General features: G+C 38.8%; 1 protein-coding gene across 5 annotated transcripts in view; it reads left to right on the plus strand.

Annotated features, from left to right (window-relative positions):
* LMO3 (LIM domain only 3) overlaps nt 1–17,351 on the plus strand; it is an 81,422-nt gene extending 64,071 nt beyond the window's left edge. For all 5 annotated transcript variants that reach the window (XM_030542011.1, XM_030542038.1, XM_030542028.1 and 2 more), the window contains exons 3-4: nt 1,220–1,345; nt 16,730–17,351. In XM_030542011.1, coding sequence (XP_030397871.1) covers nt 1,220–1,345; nt 16,730–16,835 — 232 coding nt within the window. In that variant the 3' untranslated portion in view covers nt 16,836–17,351. The remainder of the gene's footprint in view (nt 1–1,219; nt 1,346–16,729) is intronic.
* The last annotated feature ends 413 nt before the right edge of the window (nt 17,352–17,764 follow it).

Raw genomic sequence — 17,764 nt, forward strand, 5'->3', positions numbered from 1 at the left:
GAGCACCTTTGAATTCATTAGTTTAGAACTGCTTTTAATTTGGTGTTTCCCTTGAGAGACATTATATTTTTCTGCTGTCAGCCTGATGTTGAGGAATAAAGAGAACTGGCAGATGTGGCGTTTTCATCTAGTTTGCTTCATAGTTAAAAACAGCATTAACTGCTATATGCAGGCAGAGCATTACTTTTAATAATCCATCACAACTATTAGCTAGTTTAAATAAAACTTGGTTTCAAAGATTGCTGGTGTGTGTAGCTAAAGTATTTTTTTTTCTTGTTCATTATAATCCTCGTATGTTACAAAAGTATGCACATGTGCAGGGGTTGTTTTTTTTTGTAGTGATCTCATTTGAAAAGTTTCAAGAAATCTTTAACAAAGAGAAATCTTTTAAAATTGTTTTTTAAAAATATATTAGGCATTTTTACCAGACATTTCAAATGGTTCTTACAATATATGATATCTCTACTCCTGATGTGGCTATATATAGTTTAGAGCCTCATTTACTTTAATGTGCTACCTGAATAACATAATCATAGCTATAACTATGGTAAAGGGTTGTAAGGTGTGTGAACCGCTAATGCTTTCTGACGATTTAAATGACTTGTTCATAAAATGTTCTTTTAATAATAATGGTAAAGCTTTTAGCACTAGATGTCAGAAATGTGGAGAATATTGGCTTTTTTAAGTGTTATTTCTTTTCTAGCTAAAGTGTATTTTAATAATAAATAGCACTGAGGCCAAGGTTATGTGGCGCTCATATTTACAATACAATCCAAGCAGAAAGATTCTTACCATATTTCAAACTGGTTGACCTCTGCTTGCATGCGGTTATGTAACTTTCCTAATGTATTTGTCATTTCCTCATTTGCTTGAACAAGATCTTTCTTTCATTAAGAAAGGTCAGTGGAGTATGTACCAAAGAAGAATATTTATGTATAAAAACAGCATAAAAATTACTTTGCAAGGCACAATATTATTGTGGCACTGGTTTATAGAGCTTCCCAATGCTATCCCACTTTATCGGCAAGTGGCTTCAAATGGGATTGTTTCATGAGTGCGCTTGTTCTGCTAAATAACCAGCCTTTCCCAAGAATGGTACACTGGGAAGTTGAATGACAATTACATATTCTTATAAAGCCAAAGAACATAAATGGAGGTATAATTTTTTCCCCTACCACTTAATTGTATCCTTGAATATCTTCACTTTGTGTGTCCTCAGGTTATTTGGTGTTACAGGAAACTGTGCTGCTTGTAGTAAGCTCATACCTGCTTTTGAGATGGTGATGAGAGCCAAGGAAAATGTTTATCACCTGGACTGTTTTGCATGTCAACTTTGTAATCAGAGGTAAGAGGACTTCTTGGTTTAATTCCGTAGGCTAACACTAACTGAGGCCTGATGTATATATTTTGCTTTAATGGAGAGAAAGCATTTCTAGTGGTTGAAACACAAGGCTGGGAGTCGCACCCGGATTCTTTTTCCAGTATTGCCACAGACAACCTGTGTGACCTTGGGCAAGTCCCTTAAACTTTTTGAGCCTTTGTTCCCTCATTCCCTCAAGAATGATACTTCTGCTCACTCACGAGGGTGCCTGTCAAGCTTAATTAATTAATATTTATAAAGTGGTCCAAGATCCTCTGCTGTAGAAAAGTGCAAAGCAGTACCATTTATCAGTATTATGTTAATCTTATTTAAATTCCTCAGCTTTGTCAGTTTAATTTCTTTTAAAAATACAGACTATTTATTTCTGTTGACAGAACTCTTATTGTTTGAATTTACTGGACATTGCATTCTATTGTTCTTTGTAAATCAGCACTGGAATCATGTGCCATGTTCTTGTGATATTACAAACATTCCAAGGCCCCAATCCTGCAAAACTTGTTCTGTGCGAGCATGTGCCTGCAGCTACATAGAGCCCCACTGACATTCATCCAGGTGGAACATGTTGCAGGATCAGGGTCTAAAACTGCAAAATCACAATGGTTGAGATTTTCAAAGTCAGTTAGGATATTTGGTCACACAGTTCCTAGTCATTTCATTCAGAGTGGGCAGCTAAATCCTATAGTATGCTTTGAAAATCTCAACCCATGTCATTGGGTTGAAATCTTGGCCCCACGGAAGTCAATAGGGATTTTGCCATTGACTTCCATAGGGCCAGGATATCACCACTGGAAATTAAAGAACTGATTCACATGTACTATTTTATGTACGTATTACACTGCCTCAATTATTATATAATCCCACAGTTAGTAACACATTTTACAGTTTACATTTCTTTTACATTTGCATATGAAGAAATACTCCACATACAACTTTCTTAGATAGTAACTAAAAATTACTACAATAATATTCTAATGTAATATTCACCAAATGTAAATCTTGCCCTAAATAAGCCAGGCTAACTTACCCTGTACTGCAGTGTATTATTCTATAGCATTGTAGTAATTTAAAAAACAAGCATCCCCAGAGCAACATAAAATGTACAACTGCTAATAAGTATAGCACGGTACAATTACACTCTAAAAAAGCTAAATTGACCTTTTTCATCATGTTGCGTGGAAAATTAAAATATCAGACAAATAATAACTGCAGCTTAAATGATATAATAATGCAAAGTAATTACAAGTTGTAATGCTATTTACAGATCCTGTATCAATTTTGCCTTGTTACAGAACTAAAAGGCTGTATTCGAAATAATGTCTACCCTACCAGTGGAACCCACTGAAGTAAGACACACGCGCTCCTAAATTCAGATTCTAAAACCTTTCACATCCCTACTGCTGCAAACCACTGGTCTAGTATCATTATTAAAGTGCCTAATATATTTCTGTTGTTCGCTTCATTTATTACATGCCATAATGGAGCTGCATATCTTTAGTGTTGGTTATGCACAATTAGCACTTAGTTATTGTCTTGTCACTTCAGCCCATATAAGACAAACTTCTTTAATGCAAGATGTCAGCTAATCTTCATCAGTCAAGCAAAGCAGACAATTTTTGTTACCCTGAATGCAAAAGCTTCCAACTTAGGTGGTACATTTAATTTAATCCCCCAAGTAACCCTCCAAAACATTAACAATAATCATTATAATCCTTTTCCTATTGCCATACATGTGAACTAATGTGGATTGGTCCTGCTTTGAGCAGAGGGTTGGACTAGATGATCTCCTGAGGTCCCTTCCAACCCTAATAACCTATGATTCTTGAAAAGCATCAGAATGGTGATCTTGGACAATTTAGGTTCCTATTAGGAATATTCTCTGCTGTTTTTTAAATGAAGAGTTTTAGTGGGGGGTCTAATATTTTTGGATCCACTTTGTTGTTGTTGGGTTTGTCACCTCTGAGCCTCCAGTCTAGTGCCTCATTTGGGGTTTTTAGGCTTTTCCTGTGCTTTGGGCAAGCTGCAGGCCAGAGTGCTGATACTTGTGAGCATAGGTGCTGGAACTAGCAGTGCTGGGGTGTTGTAGCATCCCTGGGGTTGAAGTGGTTTCCATCATATACAGAGTTACAGTTTGGTTCAATGGCTCTCAGCACTCCCACTATACAAATTGTTCCAGCATCTCTGCTCACAAGTAGAAAGCCTTATGAGAAGGGTCAGGGATCCTTGATCACACAGGGATTGCCATACCTGGCGGGCACATGGTCCATCTAGTCAAACCAGTGGCCAGTACCAAGATGTTTCAAAGAATTCCGTATATTGTAATCTCGCAACACAATGGAGCACAATCTTGATCATGGTCTAAAGGTACTACTGTAATATAAATATTTAATAATAATGGACAGTAACAAAATAACCTACCCATAGAGTATGTTTCTTCCTCACCACCTGACATTTGTGACTATCTTATGCCCTTAAGCATTATAATTTGTACCTCTTGTTTTTATTTTATTTTATAAATTCTAATTTATAGATGTGCATATTATATACAAATTTCTAATCCTACTAAACTCTTGAATGATATCTTGTGGCAATGAGTTCTGCTACTTGTGTATTTCATATTAAAAAAATCACATCGGTGTTATTTTATTTCCTTGCAGTCTTGTATTATGTTAAGGTAAAAGAGGAGTGCTGGATTGATCTCCTGGTACCATTCATTATTGTGTATACCTCTATCATCACACCTCATTATTTCCTCTTACTCTTTTCAATCTCCATACCTCCAATAATTTTCATTGCCCATCTCAGGACCCCTTTCCTCTGTCTCATCTTTGAAAACCAAATTCCAGGTCAGGGTGTGTCACAACTCTAGTGAAGCACCTCCCTCTTGGTCACTCCCCAGACTGGTATAAGGGGATGCAGCCACTGACACCATGTGTGTTTTAAGCTACTGGAGCCTGAACAGAGTCCAGGCACTGCTGCTCTATTGGAATCACTTGAGCTCCCTCTCAGGGTGCAGATTCTGCATTTAGTATCCCCACCTGAGAGCTGTGATTACATGGTTCCCTGCCCAGCCACTGGAACCAGAGCTGACCCCTCAGGCTCCACCCATAGCCCTGATAGCTTAAACACACCCTCTCCCAAAACTCCACTGGAAGGTTTGAGCTTTCTGGTTTGCATCCTCAAAGGGACATGTGGTAGGCGTAGTGCTTAACACACACAGACAGACTTTGCATGAGAGTCTAAGCCACAATTGCTCTTTTCTTAACAGATAAAACACAGAGCAGGGCTGTCTTTACCCGTACACAAAGTACGCTGCTGCTTAGGGCACCAGCCCCTGCTGTCTCTTCCCACTCCTGCTCCGCCCCAGTCCTGCCCCCACTCCACCTCTTTCCAAAAGCCCCTGCTTTGCCCCACCCCTCCTCTGCCCGCCTTGCCCCTTCCCTGACCCAGCCCCGCTTCTTCCGCTCTTGCTTCTCCCCTTCCCCACCCCCACTCGCCTGAGGAGTGCAGCAGGGCTGGGCCTGCACTCACGGGTGGCAGGAAGTGCAATGGCCTAGCCAACTCCCAAGCCAGCCTCCCGACCCCCACAGAGCCCTGGGGCCCCACATGCTCCCCATGAGTAGGGGCTGCATAGGGCCCCAGAATAGCTAGGGACGGCCCTGGCACAGAGAGTACTGATCACTTAGAAAAAATACATCCTGAATGATCCTTGGGGGACCTTGTGAGTTCAAGTACACAGAGTTTCCTCCGCTTCATCACATCAGTTTGCTGCAGCAGCTTTTCTCTGCTTGATTTGGTGAAAATGGCCAAAGACCCCAAAGAGATCAGCTCCTGTCCTTTTTATAACCTTCCAGTCCCTTTGTCAGGTGACTCCCAGATCAGCCTTCTCAGGAGATCCTAGACCCCTGCAAGGTGACCTTTTCCCCAACAAACCAGTTCTCCTAGGTGGGAGCCAGTCTATTTTCTAGGATGGTTGTATTTGAATAGAGGAACATCCAGAGTTAACAGCTCTCTATAGTCAGCCCTCTATTAGTCTGTGTTGGAATTTCAGTACGATGTGGTGGTAAAAAGGCAAAAGAGAAAGCAGCTTGCCCCACTTTCAAAATGGAGTTTGCATCTTGGTGAAGACACACACAGAGTTCATAATCTCAAAGAATTAATAAATTGTACAGATGTACTCTGTGCCAACAATGCCATTATGCTTCCATCCCTTTTCCTATGCTTGCCTCCTGTGTATGAAATATCATTCCTGAGCTGACTCGCTAAACCCACTGTTCTCATTCAAGTAAGACCCATTTCTACCACTATCCCTACATAAAATGAGTTGAGATCAATATTTTCTTTAAACACACACACCCGCATGCATTGAGCTAACAAAACATGCCAGCCATCTCTCAGCTTATATATTAGATCCCTTTCCCCACTCCCTGTTTTTTGTCTCTTTTAATTGTAAACTCTTTCGGGCAGAGTCTGTATCTTTAGGGCAGACTTTAGCATATTTGGAGTTCTCTTGTAGCATAACTGATAGCAATATACTATTCTTCGTATGTGCTAACATTTTAATTGTTCAACTACTGCTGTGCCCTGGGAAGAGGTTCCCAGTAAGCTGTTAGCCGTTAACAGGTCTTTTTCCCAAGTGAATATAGTTAATTTAAAACTCATGATGAGTGGATTAAATTATTACTCTACGTTTGCATTAGTTAACACTGAATTTCATCCGCCATTGTGCTGCCTGCTTGTTTAGCTTTGTCAGGTCTATCTGAAATTCCTCCGTCTTCCTTAGGTTTAACTAGCCTGAATAATTTTGTGTCATCTGCAAATGTAGGTTCTAGATTGTTCATCCTCTTTTACAAGTCATTAATGAACAGACTAAGCCACATCCTGTGGATCCTTGGGGCAACCTGGTGTTAAGTTTTTTCTGTGCTAAGGGACATTAAGAATAGGTGTAATGTTTGTTATGCTCCAGTAGCCAATTTCAATGAGTGATTGTATTTATTTATTTATTTATTTTGGTGGAGCTCACTTCATTCCTAAATTCTTTGGCTTTATACAATCTAGTCCTGGTTGATCTTTAATTTGTCAGTTTATTCCAACATTCTCTCTTTAACACTTAAATACATCTTGATTACTTGAGAAGACTACGGTAGATCTCGCTACAACATCCTCTGTGCCAAAAAGTGATGTGAAGAAATACTTTAACTCCTCTGCAATATCCTTATTCTCCTTAACTGTTTCCTTTATTTTCTGGTAGTCCATCAGACCTCCACCAGAGTTCTACCCAGTGTGTCACTGGGCCGTGACTCGGTTTCCCCTGCTTCCCCAGGTTAAACAACTTGGACTTCATCCTGCAAGTGTTTTCTCAATAGCTGTCCCCTTTTGGAAGTCTGGTTGGCTCAGATCCTGAGTGCAGGCATTCCTCCAGCAGACTCTTGCTCTCCTCATGTCTGTTTCCCAGGCTCTCTTCTTAGGAATGCTGGAGAGTCACTTAGCCTAGTCCTCCGCACTGGTCCTTTCCTGGCTATTCTTCCTGCCCTTTAATGGAGCAAGCACGGCCAGGTCCGCTCTCCCTGGAGTCTCTTGTGACTTAATTTGGGCTGCCATCATATCTCCCAGCAGGCCTGGTTCTTATACACATGCTCTCTATCATGTGACCCTTTTATTCCTTTCTTCCAATGAGGGAGGGAGGATAAGCCTGACACAGGGTCCCAGCCCTCTTAGGAACCAGCTCACAGTGACAGGACCCAGCAATTCTGCTGCTTGGCTATATATTCCTGATAGGTGCTTTTATATCTTAACCATTCTCTCGTCAAGAGCCTGAATCAAAGCTTATTGAAGACAGTAGAAAGACTCTCTTAGATTTGGTATATTTTAGATCAGGACCTAAATTTGCTCTTAGGTAGAGAGCTACCATTTATTTTACCTATTTCTTTTTATTGACTTCACTTAAGTTAGATCTCTATAGCTTCAAGGATAAGTTTGGTTCAGACTATCTTTTACCTTGCCATTTGTCCTTTTTTTTCCTTCCTGCTTTTGCTACTTTTTTTTTTTTCTTTTAGGGATATCGATGGTTCCTATGTGTGTCTCATAGTATGCCTAAGGGTACGTCTTCACTACCGGCCGTATCGGCGGGTAGCAATCGATTTCTCGGGGGTCTCATCTAGACGCGATATATTGATCCCCGAACGTGCTCCTGTCGACTCCGGAACTCCACCAATGCAAACGGCAACAGTGGAGTCAACAGGGAGAGCCGCGGACGTCGATCTCGCGCCGTGAGGGCAGTAGATAACTCGATCTAAGAGACTTCGACTTCAGCTACGCTATTCATGTAGCTGAAGTTGCATATCTTAGATCGATCCCCTCCCCTAGTGTAGACCAGCCATCAGTAATCTCCATTCTGGGTCTAAAGATTTTAATTTTTTCACCTTTTGACTGTAGGGTTGCTGTGACTAGCTTCCTCTATTTTTTTAAAAATTCGTCGTTCTGAAGTTTCATACCAGAGAGCTAATTCTTGGTACTGTTCCTCCCCTAAGTGGTCACTGCGATGTAGTCATTTACATGGTTCAAATGCTGCCCTTTGCTCCCCACAACCATTTTCAACCTCTTCTCCCAAGTAGAAGAATCCTTTACCTTCTCTCAGCAATAGCCCCAACCCAATCAGCTGAGCCAGGGTAGCTTCTAGAGAACAAATATTGTCATAATGGAAAATAGAGAACAAATTAAAATAAATAACTGACGAAGATTGATGTTGCAGATTAATGTTCCCTCAAACTTTGACAAGTGTGCCAAAAGAGAGTGTGTGGTAGCTGAGGTTTAAATAGAAAATCTTACATCCTGGGTTCAGCCATGTCCATATTTGACCTGCTGAGCTAAACTTGCCAAACTCACTCTGCATTCAGCTCTTATATCTCCCAGAGTTTGTCTCCCTCCTTTCCCTCTTTTGTCTCATTTTCTAGCAGCCTGACCCAATAGGCTCCACCCCATTCATCATCTCCTAGATAATTCCTCTCCACTTTGTTGGGCCAATTTGGGCTATGGTTTAAAACTCCCATCTGACCACTACCACCGAGAGATATTAAACCTCATCTTCTCTCCTTTTATTTTTTCTTGGAAATTCTCTTTATCTTAACAACTGAGCTTTAGTTTGTCTGGCCAAACTTTCATCCGAGTTCCAGTCCCAGTATATAAACACTTTCATCTGGCATCCTATAAAAATATAGAAGGCCTACCCTACACAACAAAATTGTTTTATTTTTTATCAGACATAATTTTATGTGGATGATATTAGATTTGTATATGTTTAACTCTAGCATTAGATTCCTACAACACCTGAAAGGTGAGGTTATTCACCAACTATTTTAGAATACAGTTTAATACCTGTGGATAGAAATCCCATGCTTGAATAATAAGAGTATAGAAGTAGGAATGTACTACCTGGCCAGGATGGCGATGGTGATTGTGAAATGCTCAAGGGCGATTACAAAAACATAAAACCCAATAATAATAATGGGGGATTTCAACTATCCCAGTATTTACTGGGTACATGGCACATCAGGATGGGATGCAGAGATAACATTTCTAAGCACCATTAATGACTGCTTCTTTGAGCTGCTAGTCCTGGTTAAACTGAAATTAAAAGGAAAAATCTCAAGAGTGAAACGCCTGCAAGCTGCATGGAAACGATTTAAAAACACCATAATAGAGGCTCAAACTAAATGTATACCCCAAATTTAAAAAATAATGAGTAAGGGGACCAAAAAAAAATGCCGCCATAGCTAAACAATAGAGTACAAGAGTCTTTTAGAGGCAGAAGGATGTCCTTTAAATATTGGAAGTCAAATCTTACTGAGGAAAGTGGAAAAAAGCATACATTCTGTCAAGTCAAGTGTAAAAGTATAATTAGGCAGGCCAAAAAAAGAATTTGAAGAGCAACTAGCAGAAGGACATGAAAACTAACAGCAAAAATATTTAAGTACATCGGAAGCAGGAAGCCTGCAAAACAATCAGTGTGATAACTGAGGTGCTAAAAGAGCCCTCAAGGAAGACAAGACCGTTGTGGTGGAGAAGCTAAATGAATTCTTGGCATCAGTCTTCATTGCAGAGGATGTGAGGGAGATTCCCACACCTGAGCCATCCTTTTTAGATGACAAATCTGAGCAACTATCCCAGATAGAAGCGTCAGTAGAAGAGGTTTTTGAACAAATTGATAAATTAAACAGTAGTAAGTCAGCAGAACCAGATGGTATTCATGCAAGAGTTTTGAAGGAACTCAAATATGAAATTGCAGAACTACTAACTGTGGTAAGTAACCTATTGTTTAAATCAGGCTCTGTACCAGATGTCTGGAAGATAGCTAATGTAATGCTGAGTTTTTTAAAAAAGACTCCAGAGGCAAACCTGTAATTACAGGCTAGTAAGTCTAACTTCAATACCAAGAAAATTTTACTATAGTAAAGAACAGAATTATCACATATTCAGGTGAACACAATTTGTTGGGAAGAATTAACACAGCTTTTGTAAAGAGAAATTATGCCTCTCCACACCACTAGAATTCTTCTAAGGTGTCAACAAGCATGTGGACAAAGGTGATCCAGTTGATCTAATATACTTGGACTTTCAGAAAACCTTTGACAAGGTCTCACACCAAAGGCTTTTAAGCAGAGAGAGGTCAATAGCAGGGTCCAACAAGAAACTGTACTGGGACAGTGCTGTTCAGCATGTTCATAAATGACCTGAAAAGGGGGTAAACAATGAGGTGGCAACATTTTCAGATGAGACAAAATTACTTGAGATAGTTAAGTCCAAAGCAAAGCAATGGCAAAAAATTACAAAAGGATCATGAGTCATCATGGTTGGTTAGTTTTCTGAAAACAGTGTGCAGAAGCAGACAAAAAAAAACCCAAAAACAAAAAACTCACAGAAAAGAACATTGGGAACCATTAAGAGAGGGATAGAGAATAAGACAGAAAATATCATCATGCCGCTATATAAATCTATGGTGTACCTACACCTTGAATACAGTGAGCAGTTTTGGTTTCCCCATCTCAAAAAAACATATATTAGGATTGAGAAAAGTACAGAGAAGGACAACAAGAATGATTAGAGGTATGGAACAACTTCCATGTGAGGAGAGATTAAAAAGACGAGGTCTGTTCAGCTTTAGAAAAAGAGGAGACTAAGGGCAGATATGATAGAGGTCTATAAAATCATTAATGGTGTAGAGAAAGTGAATAAGGAAGTGTTATTCGCCCCTTCACGTAATGAAGAATCAGGGGTCACCTAGTGAAATTTATAGACAGCAGATTTAAAACCAACATAAGGAAGTAGTTTTTTGCACAATGAATAGTCAACCTGAGGAACTTGTTGCCAGGGGATGTTGTGAAGGCCAAAAGTATAATCAGATTTTAAAAAGAACTAGATAAATTGATGGAGACTAGGTCTGTCAACTGCTATCAGCCAAGATGGTCAGGGATCCAGCCCCATGCTCTGGGTGACCCTAAACTTCTGATTGCCAGAAGCTGGGACTGGATGATAGGATGGGTTACTCAATAATTGCCCTGTTCTCTTCATTCCCTCTGAAGCATCTGGCATGGGCCACTGTTGGAAGACAAGATACTTGGCTAGATGGACCATTGGTCTGACCCTGTATGGCCATTTTTGTGTTTTTATTAATTTAAGATTTTCCATACCAAACTTTTAATAATCTTTGAAAAGCATAGCAAAAAGAAGTGTACTTTATTCGGCTGCAGTGAGTGATATCGTATATATGGTACCAATTCGTACCAAAGAAAGCATGTAATTCCCGTAACAAATTAGACATTAGCCTTTGATGTTATAGATCTTTTGAAGGGACCCTAAAATTAGCAAACAGTAGGTATATATTAATGAATTATGAGGTAAAATAAAAACTAGTCTATTGAAATGTATGTATAAGCATTAATCAGAGATACATTGGCAGATCAATTAACTTTTACAAAAATTGGGAGGGAGGAGAATAAGGGACTAACTGTAATTGGATGCAAGAAAAAGTTTAAGGGTATTTTGTATCTGAATGAAGAGATTGTATGGCTGCTGACCCTAGGAGAAATCTAGTAAATGCTTCCACATTTTGTTTCATCCTTTGTGCCACAACAGCAGAGGAGGCACTTTGGACACAGCCATCTTGGTTCCAAGCCATTTTTCTTACTTTCTCCTAAGAAGTCCCCACTGCATTGTCATGCTTCTTGTACTGACTGCTACAGTAAAGATGGCAGGTAATTGTGAGATCCCTTTAGCACTTGGCTCTGGAAAATGAAATGACTGTTTCTTGGAATGCAAGTTTTATACTTCTTGTGATGATCCAGGCATGCCATCTGTTTCCAAACAAAGTGATAACAGAGGTCATTTCATGATATAAATGGCCTTCATTTTACCATTTTAAAATATGACAGGAGTTTTAGGATGAAGGTTAATTATATTGGTCATTCCACTAATATCACAGACATGTCAAAAGTATTATCGTCAATTTATGGCCAGTAAGTCCAATCTGTCATGTTAATGCTGCCTATAGTATATTTTCCTGCTCACCTTTGCATGCTTATTAGGTGAAATGTACAAAGGATTCTAGGAAAGAAAATGTTGCACAGCACCAGCCACTACCATCTCCCTGATATAGCCAGAGATGAAGTAAAAGCCTTACCTCATTTTGCAGACACCAGTTAATGTAGAAACCCTTTGCTTTACCAGAAGTCCGTTTCCACCCTTTCTCCTTCCCCTCTTTTCCGAAGGGAGATGTGAATGCTTTCAGTTGAGTCTCTAATTTATGAAAGTGAAAATAATGTAATCCCATCTAGAAATGAATGAATCTCCAAAACGTGGGACTTCAGATGCTTATCTGAGCTTGCCAACTCATAGGTCTGAAAATTTAACAAGATTTTGGCACTTTGTTCCAGTCCAGTTTCAAGTAGAAGATATCAAACCTATTTTTGAGGGTCAAATAAGATCAGAGGTTTGAGAACATGATTGGGGCGGGGGTGAAGAGATTCTACCTTGTCTCCACCAATTAGTCTTCTCATATCCTGCTAGTGTATTAGTACAAAGTGTCATTGAAGGTGAGTTTAGCTTCTGTTCGGTGCTACCCCTTTGTCACCAAAATATAATTCACAGGTATAACATTGAGGGAAAAATTCAAGACTAGCCCTTGCCCCTGCAAACACGTTTTAGTCACTAAGCCCTGGTCTACACTGGGCGGGAAGAATTGATCTAAGTTACACAACTTCAGTTACGTGAATAACATAGCTGAAGTCAAAGTACTTAGACTGACTTACCGTGGTGTCTTCACGGTGATTTGACTGCTGCCACTCCCCCATCAACTCTGCTTGCACCTCTAGTGGCGCCGGAGTACAGGAGTCAACGGGAAAGGGCTCGGGGTCAATTTATCGCGTCTAAACTAGACGCGATAAATCGATCCCCACTGGATCGATCACTGCCCGCTGAGCAAGCAGGTAGTGTAGACATACCCCGAGGTTGCACAGCATGTAAATCAGCACAGAATTTGGGCCTTAGTATTTAAAATTACTGAATGTTCTTCAAGAGTATAAATATGAAATGCTAGAAAAAATACATGATTTACCATGGGACACATAGGCCCAGATCTTCAAACATATGTAGGCACCTATCTAAGGTCAGGGAGATAACATTGCAAAAGCAAAATGTAATGGGAACTGTCATAAACAGATAGTTAAGGGTTAATGTCTCTTTTACCTGTAAAGGGTTAACAAACAGAGAACCAAACACCTGACCAGGGGACCAATCAGGAGACAAGATACTTTCCCAAATCTCGGTGGAGGGAAGCCTTTGTTTGTGTTTTTTGTGTTTTGTTTTGTTCTCTCTGGGCTCTGAGAGTGACCACACGTACCTACAGGCTCTCTAATCTTCTATTCCAATTTTGTGAGTACAAAGGTAGAAAGGCGGTATAGTCTTTTTATTTGTTTTCCTTTATTTGCAAATGTGTAGTTTGCTGGATGTATTTTAAATTGTATTTTGCTGGGGGGGGGAGGCTTCTTTCTAGTTTCTATAAGCTGACAGACCCTGTAACTTTTTACCATCTAAATTGCAGAGATAAACTTTTACCTTTTTTCTTTCTTTTATTAAAAGTTTTGCTTTAAGACCTGTCTGATTTTTTCTCCTAGTTAAGGCTCAAAGGAACTGAGTCTGTGTACACCAGGGAATTGGTGGGGAGAAGGGAAAGAGAGCAGGGGGGAGAAGGGAAAAGTGAATTTCCTCTTTGTTTTAGATTCATGGAGTTTAAATCTGGATTGCCTCTGGGTGAAGGGAAAAGAGGAAGGGGGAAGGTATCATTCCTCTCTGTGTAGTGATTCAAGGAGTTTGAATCGTGGTGATCTCCTAGTGTACCCAGGGCGGAAAGGAGCTGGGAGGAAGAAAGGAGGGAGAAGGGAAATGGTTTATTCCCCTTTGTTGTGAGACTCAAGGAATTTGGGTCTTGGGGTCCCCAGGGAAGGTTTTGGGGGAGACCAGAGTTTATCAGGCACTCTACTCTAAGTCCTGATTGGTGGCAGCACTACAGGATCTAAGCTGGTAATTAAGCTTAGGGGACTTCATGCTAGTACCCATATTTTGGACGCTAAGGTTCAGAATTGGGAATTATATTATGACAGGAACAAATCTGCAATTTGTGTAAAAGTATCCCTGCTCATTTCTAGAATAGGACAGTACACTCCCTGCAGATTATGAGGTTGGTGGTTGAGGTAGCTGTTTAGGGCTGAAAGATTAAATAAAATAGTGACATAGGATTTTGTCATCTTGGAAGGAAAGACGCAAACATTAAAAAAAATCGAAAGCTTTGGAGCTTAAGTTAATTTTGCTTCATGATGTATTTTAAATATTTTAACCAAGTTACCCCGGGTTTGTTTTCTCCTTTAATAACTGTTTTATTTTGGAAATAATCCTTGTGTTACCCTGGACCCCAAAGGAGTATTTGAATGATTATATGGGTTTGAAACAGTGCATTCTGCTAGCCAAGGAGATGTAATTATGTCTCCCTCTAGTGGCTGGCCCACAAAGAGTGACAGCCTGCTGCTTACTCATATTCTTCAAATAGTAGGAGCTTGCATTATCTGTACTGAGTTCCTGCGACCTGTCCCCATCAACATCAGTTGTCATATATTCGTCACACTAGGATATTGTTTTCAGTGTCTTATTCATTTTATCATCCAGTGCAAATACTTCTATAATAGAAAATATAAATGAATAATTTTTTATTTAAAGTCAAACATGCTTTTTTTTTTTCTGGAAGATGAATTTGTATGTGAAAAGGCCACCTATGTATAATTTCTGTATCTAATCTGGGGAGCTGCGGTCACGTCCATACACTTTTCAGGCAAAAAATAGACTAGGATTCAGTTTGGTTTTGGGAATATTTGAAGAATCAAGAGTAACCTGAGGAGAACTAGTTCATTTCAATAACTCTCCTTTTCAATATATTGACTCAAAATATTTTTTCTGGTGCTTACGGCTCATATAGTGGGATTGAGGGAAACCTGTAAATTGTATAAAATAGGCTTGACCACAAATAACTTAAAGATTTCAGGATCATTCCATAATCTGTATTTTCAATCATCATCAGCAGCAGGCAGTAATCCTAGAGGAAAAAAAGGCACAAATAGGCAAACGAATTTTCCTTCAACAGCAAAGCTAATTCTTTTCAATCCACTTTTTTATTGCACTGTTTTCCCTCTATCTGTTTAGCTAGCATAAGGATAAATTTCCAAAGCTACCCAGTTGGAAAATAAATGGGTTCACTGTTTGTCTAGCATTCCAATCTTTACAAATGTAAATCAGTCCAACTGCTACTCATTTAAACCGCCAACTTCACAAAACATTAAAGGGCTGCTTTCAATACACAATTTAATCTGCAACAATTCACCAAGATTTCTGCTTGAACATCATTAGAAATTGACTATCTGATAAAAAGAGACCACTAGCAAAAGTCATGAGGGTCATCTTCTGTAATTATACGAAGTTTTACTGGGTCAACTACAGCAGACACCACTATTTGAAGGTTGAATTTTTACAATTAAATACATATACAGCTATTCCCATAGCTACTCTGCTGTTAAATGTACCGTAAACAACACAAGCATTCATTTCTGACCCTAATTGTGTCCAAGATGTCCCCATTTGGAAATTATACAGGAAAGAACATTATAATCTGTTACACATGAAACAATGTTTTATATAGTAAGATGCATAATTAGCTGATGGAAACTGGTTTCATTTATCCACATCAATCCAAAGGGGTTCATTTGAGTTACTCTCTTTAGTTTAATTGGAATGCTGCAAGCAAGGGCTCTCAATGTGTGTTATAGCTGGAGAGTTTGCCATAAACAAAGGAATATAATCCTGTTGCAAAATCAGTCATTAATGAAACTTTTTTCTGTATACTAGGCCCCTTCTTGTTGTTCACTAGATGTATTAAAAAGCACGTCTTTATTTTTAAAATGATGTATATAAGTAGCCTGATAATCATGCACACATTGCTTAGATTGAAATTATTACTTAAGTTTGAAACTAAATAGTTGAGGTAAATGTGCTTTCTACTCCTATGAGACAATAAAATACAATTATACAATATTGTTCTCTTGGCAACCAAGTTCTGAGACATTTACTAGAAAATTGGGATGTGTAGACTGCTGTATCACAAAGTGGGAAGAAGTTACAGCTATTTAGTAACTAAATTTACAGTTGATTCCTACAGGTAAATCAGTGTGTGTGTCTACATATGCTTACGTGTGTTTGTGCGTATACACACAAACATATATAGATGTATTTCTATATACACACACACTAAAATGTTTTGATTCAAAGGACATTTGAATTTAGTGGCTTTTGGCACTGAAATATAATATAATTTACCATTTGTATAATACATAACTGTGTGTTAAGCATTCAACAGCATATGATGATATCCTTTTTTTGATTTGTGTAAAGAATTAGATTAACTTTGCATTCAGCCCGTGGTCTTGGATATTATCCTGTTTTGTCTGTGCAGGTATGACTTGATCTAAGGATCTCGTAGACTTCAGTTGACTTTCAGTCAAGCCCTTGGTTGAGGGACCAAAAAGCACTCTGATGCACCAAATTTTGTTGAAAGCAAGGAATATATTTAGATACCAGCACAAATCCACAGCTGGGCTTTCATGCATTGTTTTGCACAATGTTGCATCAGACAAGAAATGTATGCTGCATCATCTGTACAACAAAATTATGAACACTTATGGTACAACTTTTTAGATTTAAGATCATATTGTTCCATTGTAAAGCTACCTCTTCCTTTCTTTGTTGTTGTATTTTCAGATTTTGTGTTGGAGACAAATTTTTCCTAAAGAACAACATGATTCTGTGCCAGACAGACTATGAGGAGGGTTTAATGAAAGAAGGTTACGCACCCCAGGTTCGCTGATCTGCCACCACATCGTTAAGAATATAAAGCACTATGTTCTTTTATCTTTTTTGCTCAACATGTATATAAGAAATGACACAGGATCCTACTGAATAGCGTAGATATAGAGAGACATGATGATCACGTGGAATAAAAGGCGGACTGCATATGTATGTAGTGAAAATTGCTCCAGTTCAGAGTTGAATGTTTATTAAAAAAGGTAACTGTACATACTGCTGGATTTTTATTTTATTTTATTTTGGGGGGCTTGCTATTGTTTTTTTCCTTTTTGTGTCATTTGGCATGAGATGTTTATTTTGGACTATTGTATATAATGTATTGTAATATTTGAAGCACAAATGTAATACAGTTTTATTGTGTTACCATTTGTGTTCCTGTTTGCTTCTTTGTATTGTTGCATTTAGTACAATCACTGTCTAAACTTAATGTATATTTATGCTTTCTGTATCTACCAGCTATTTTAAATTAGCTGTATCTTTCTAGTAAAAAGAATTAAAGAGCAAATCCCAACCATTATGCTACAGTTAAGAGCTTAAAATACTATTTACATTTGTTATTTAAAAAAATAATAATTCTAGCAGCAACCACTGCAAACAATGCTATGGTTAAGGGTCTATCAGCACTTGTGTTAGAAGCCTCTATTTTTCAGGGGTTAAACCTCAGCTGTTTAATTGTATAGATCTCCTCCAAGAGCACTTTTATTTTATTACAATTTTTTTGAAAAACAAGTCTGGCTGGTTTGGGACGTATTATAGAAGGCGCAAAAGTGAATGATTTGAGGTGCTGCTTTTGTGCTGCTCGATGTTCAAAATAAGTTGGTTTTATTTTTAAATTAGCTGGAAATTAGGCCCTAATGCAAACCAGTGCCTTTGGGTATCTTGTAACATATATATATTCTGAAGTTGTTTAATTTGAAAAAGTGACTTCTG

This window comes from Gopherus evgoodei, chromosome 1 (assembly GCF_007399415.2).
Source record: "Gopherus evgoodei ecotype Sinaloan lineage chromosome 1, rGopEvg1_v1.p, whole genome shotgun sequence".
Lineage (NCBI taxonomy): Eukaryota > Metazoa > Chordata > Testudines > Testudinidae > Gopherus > Gopherus evgoodei.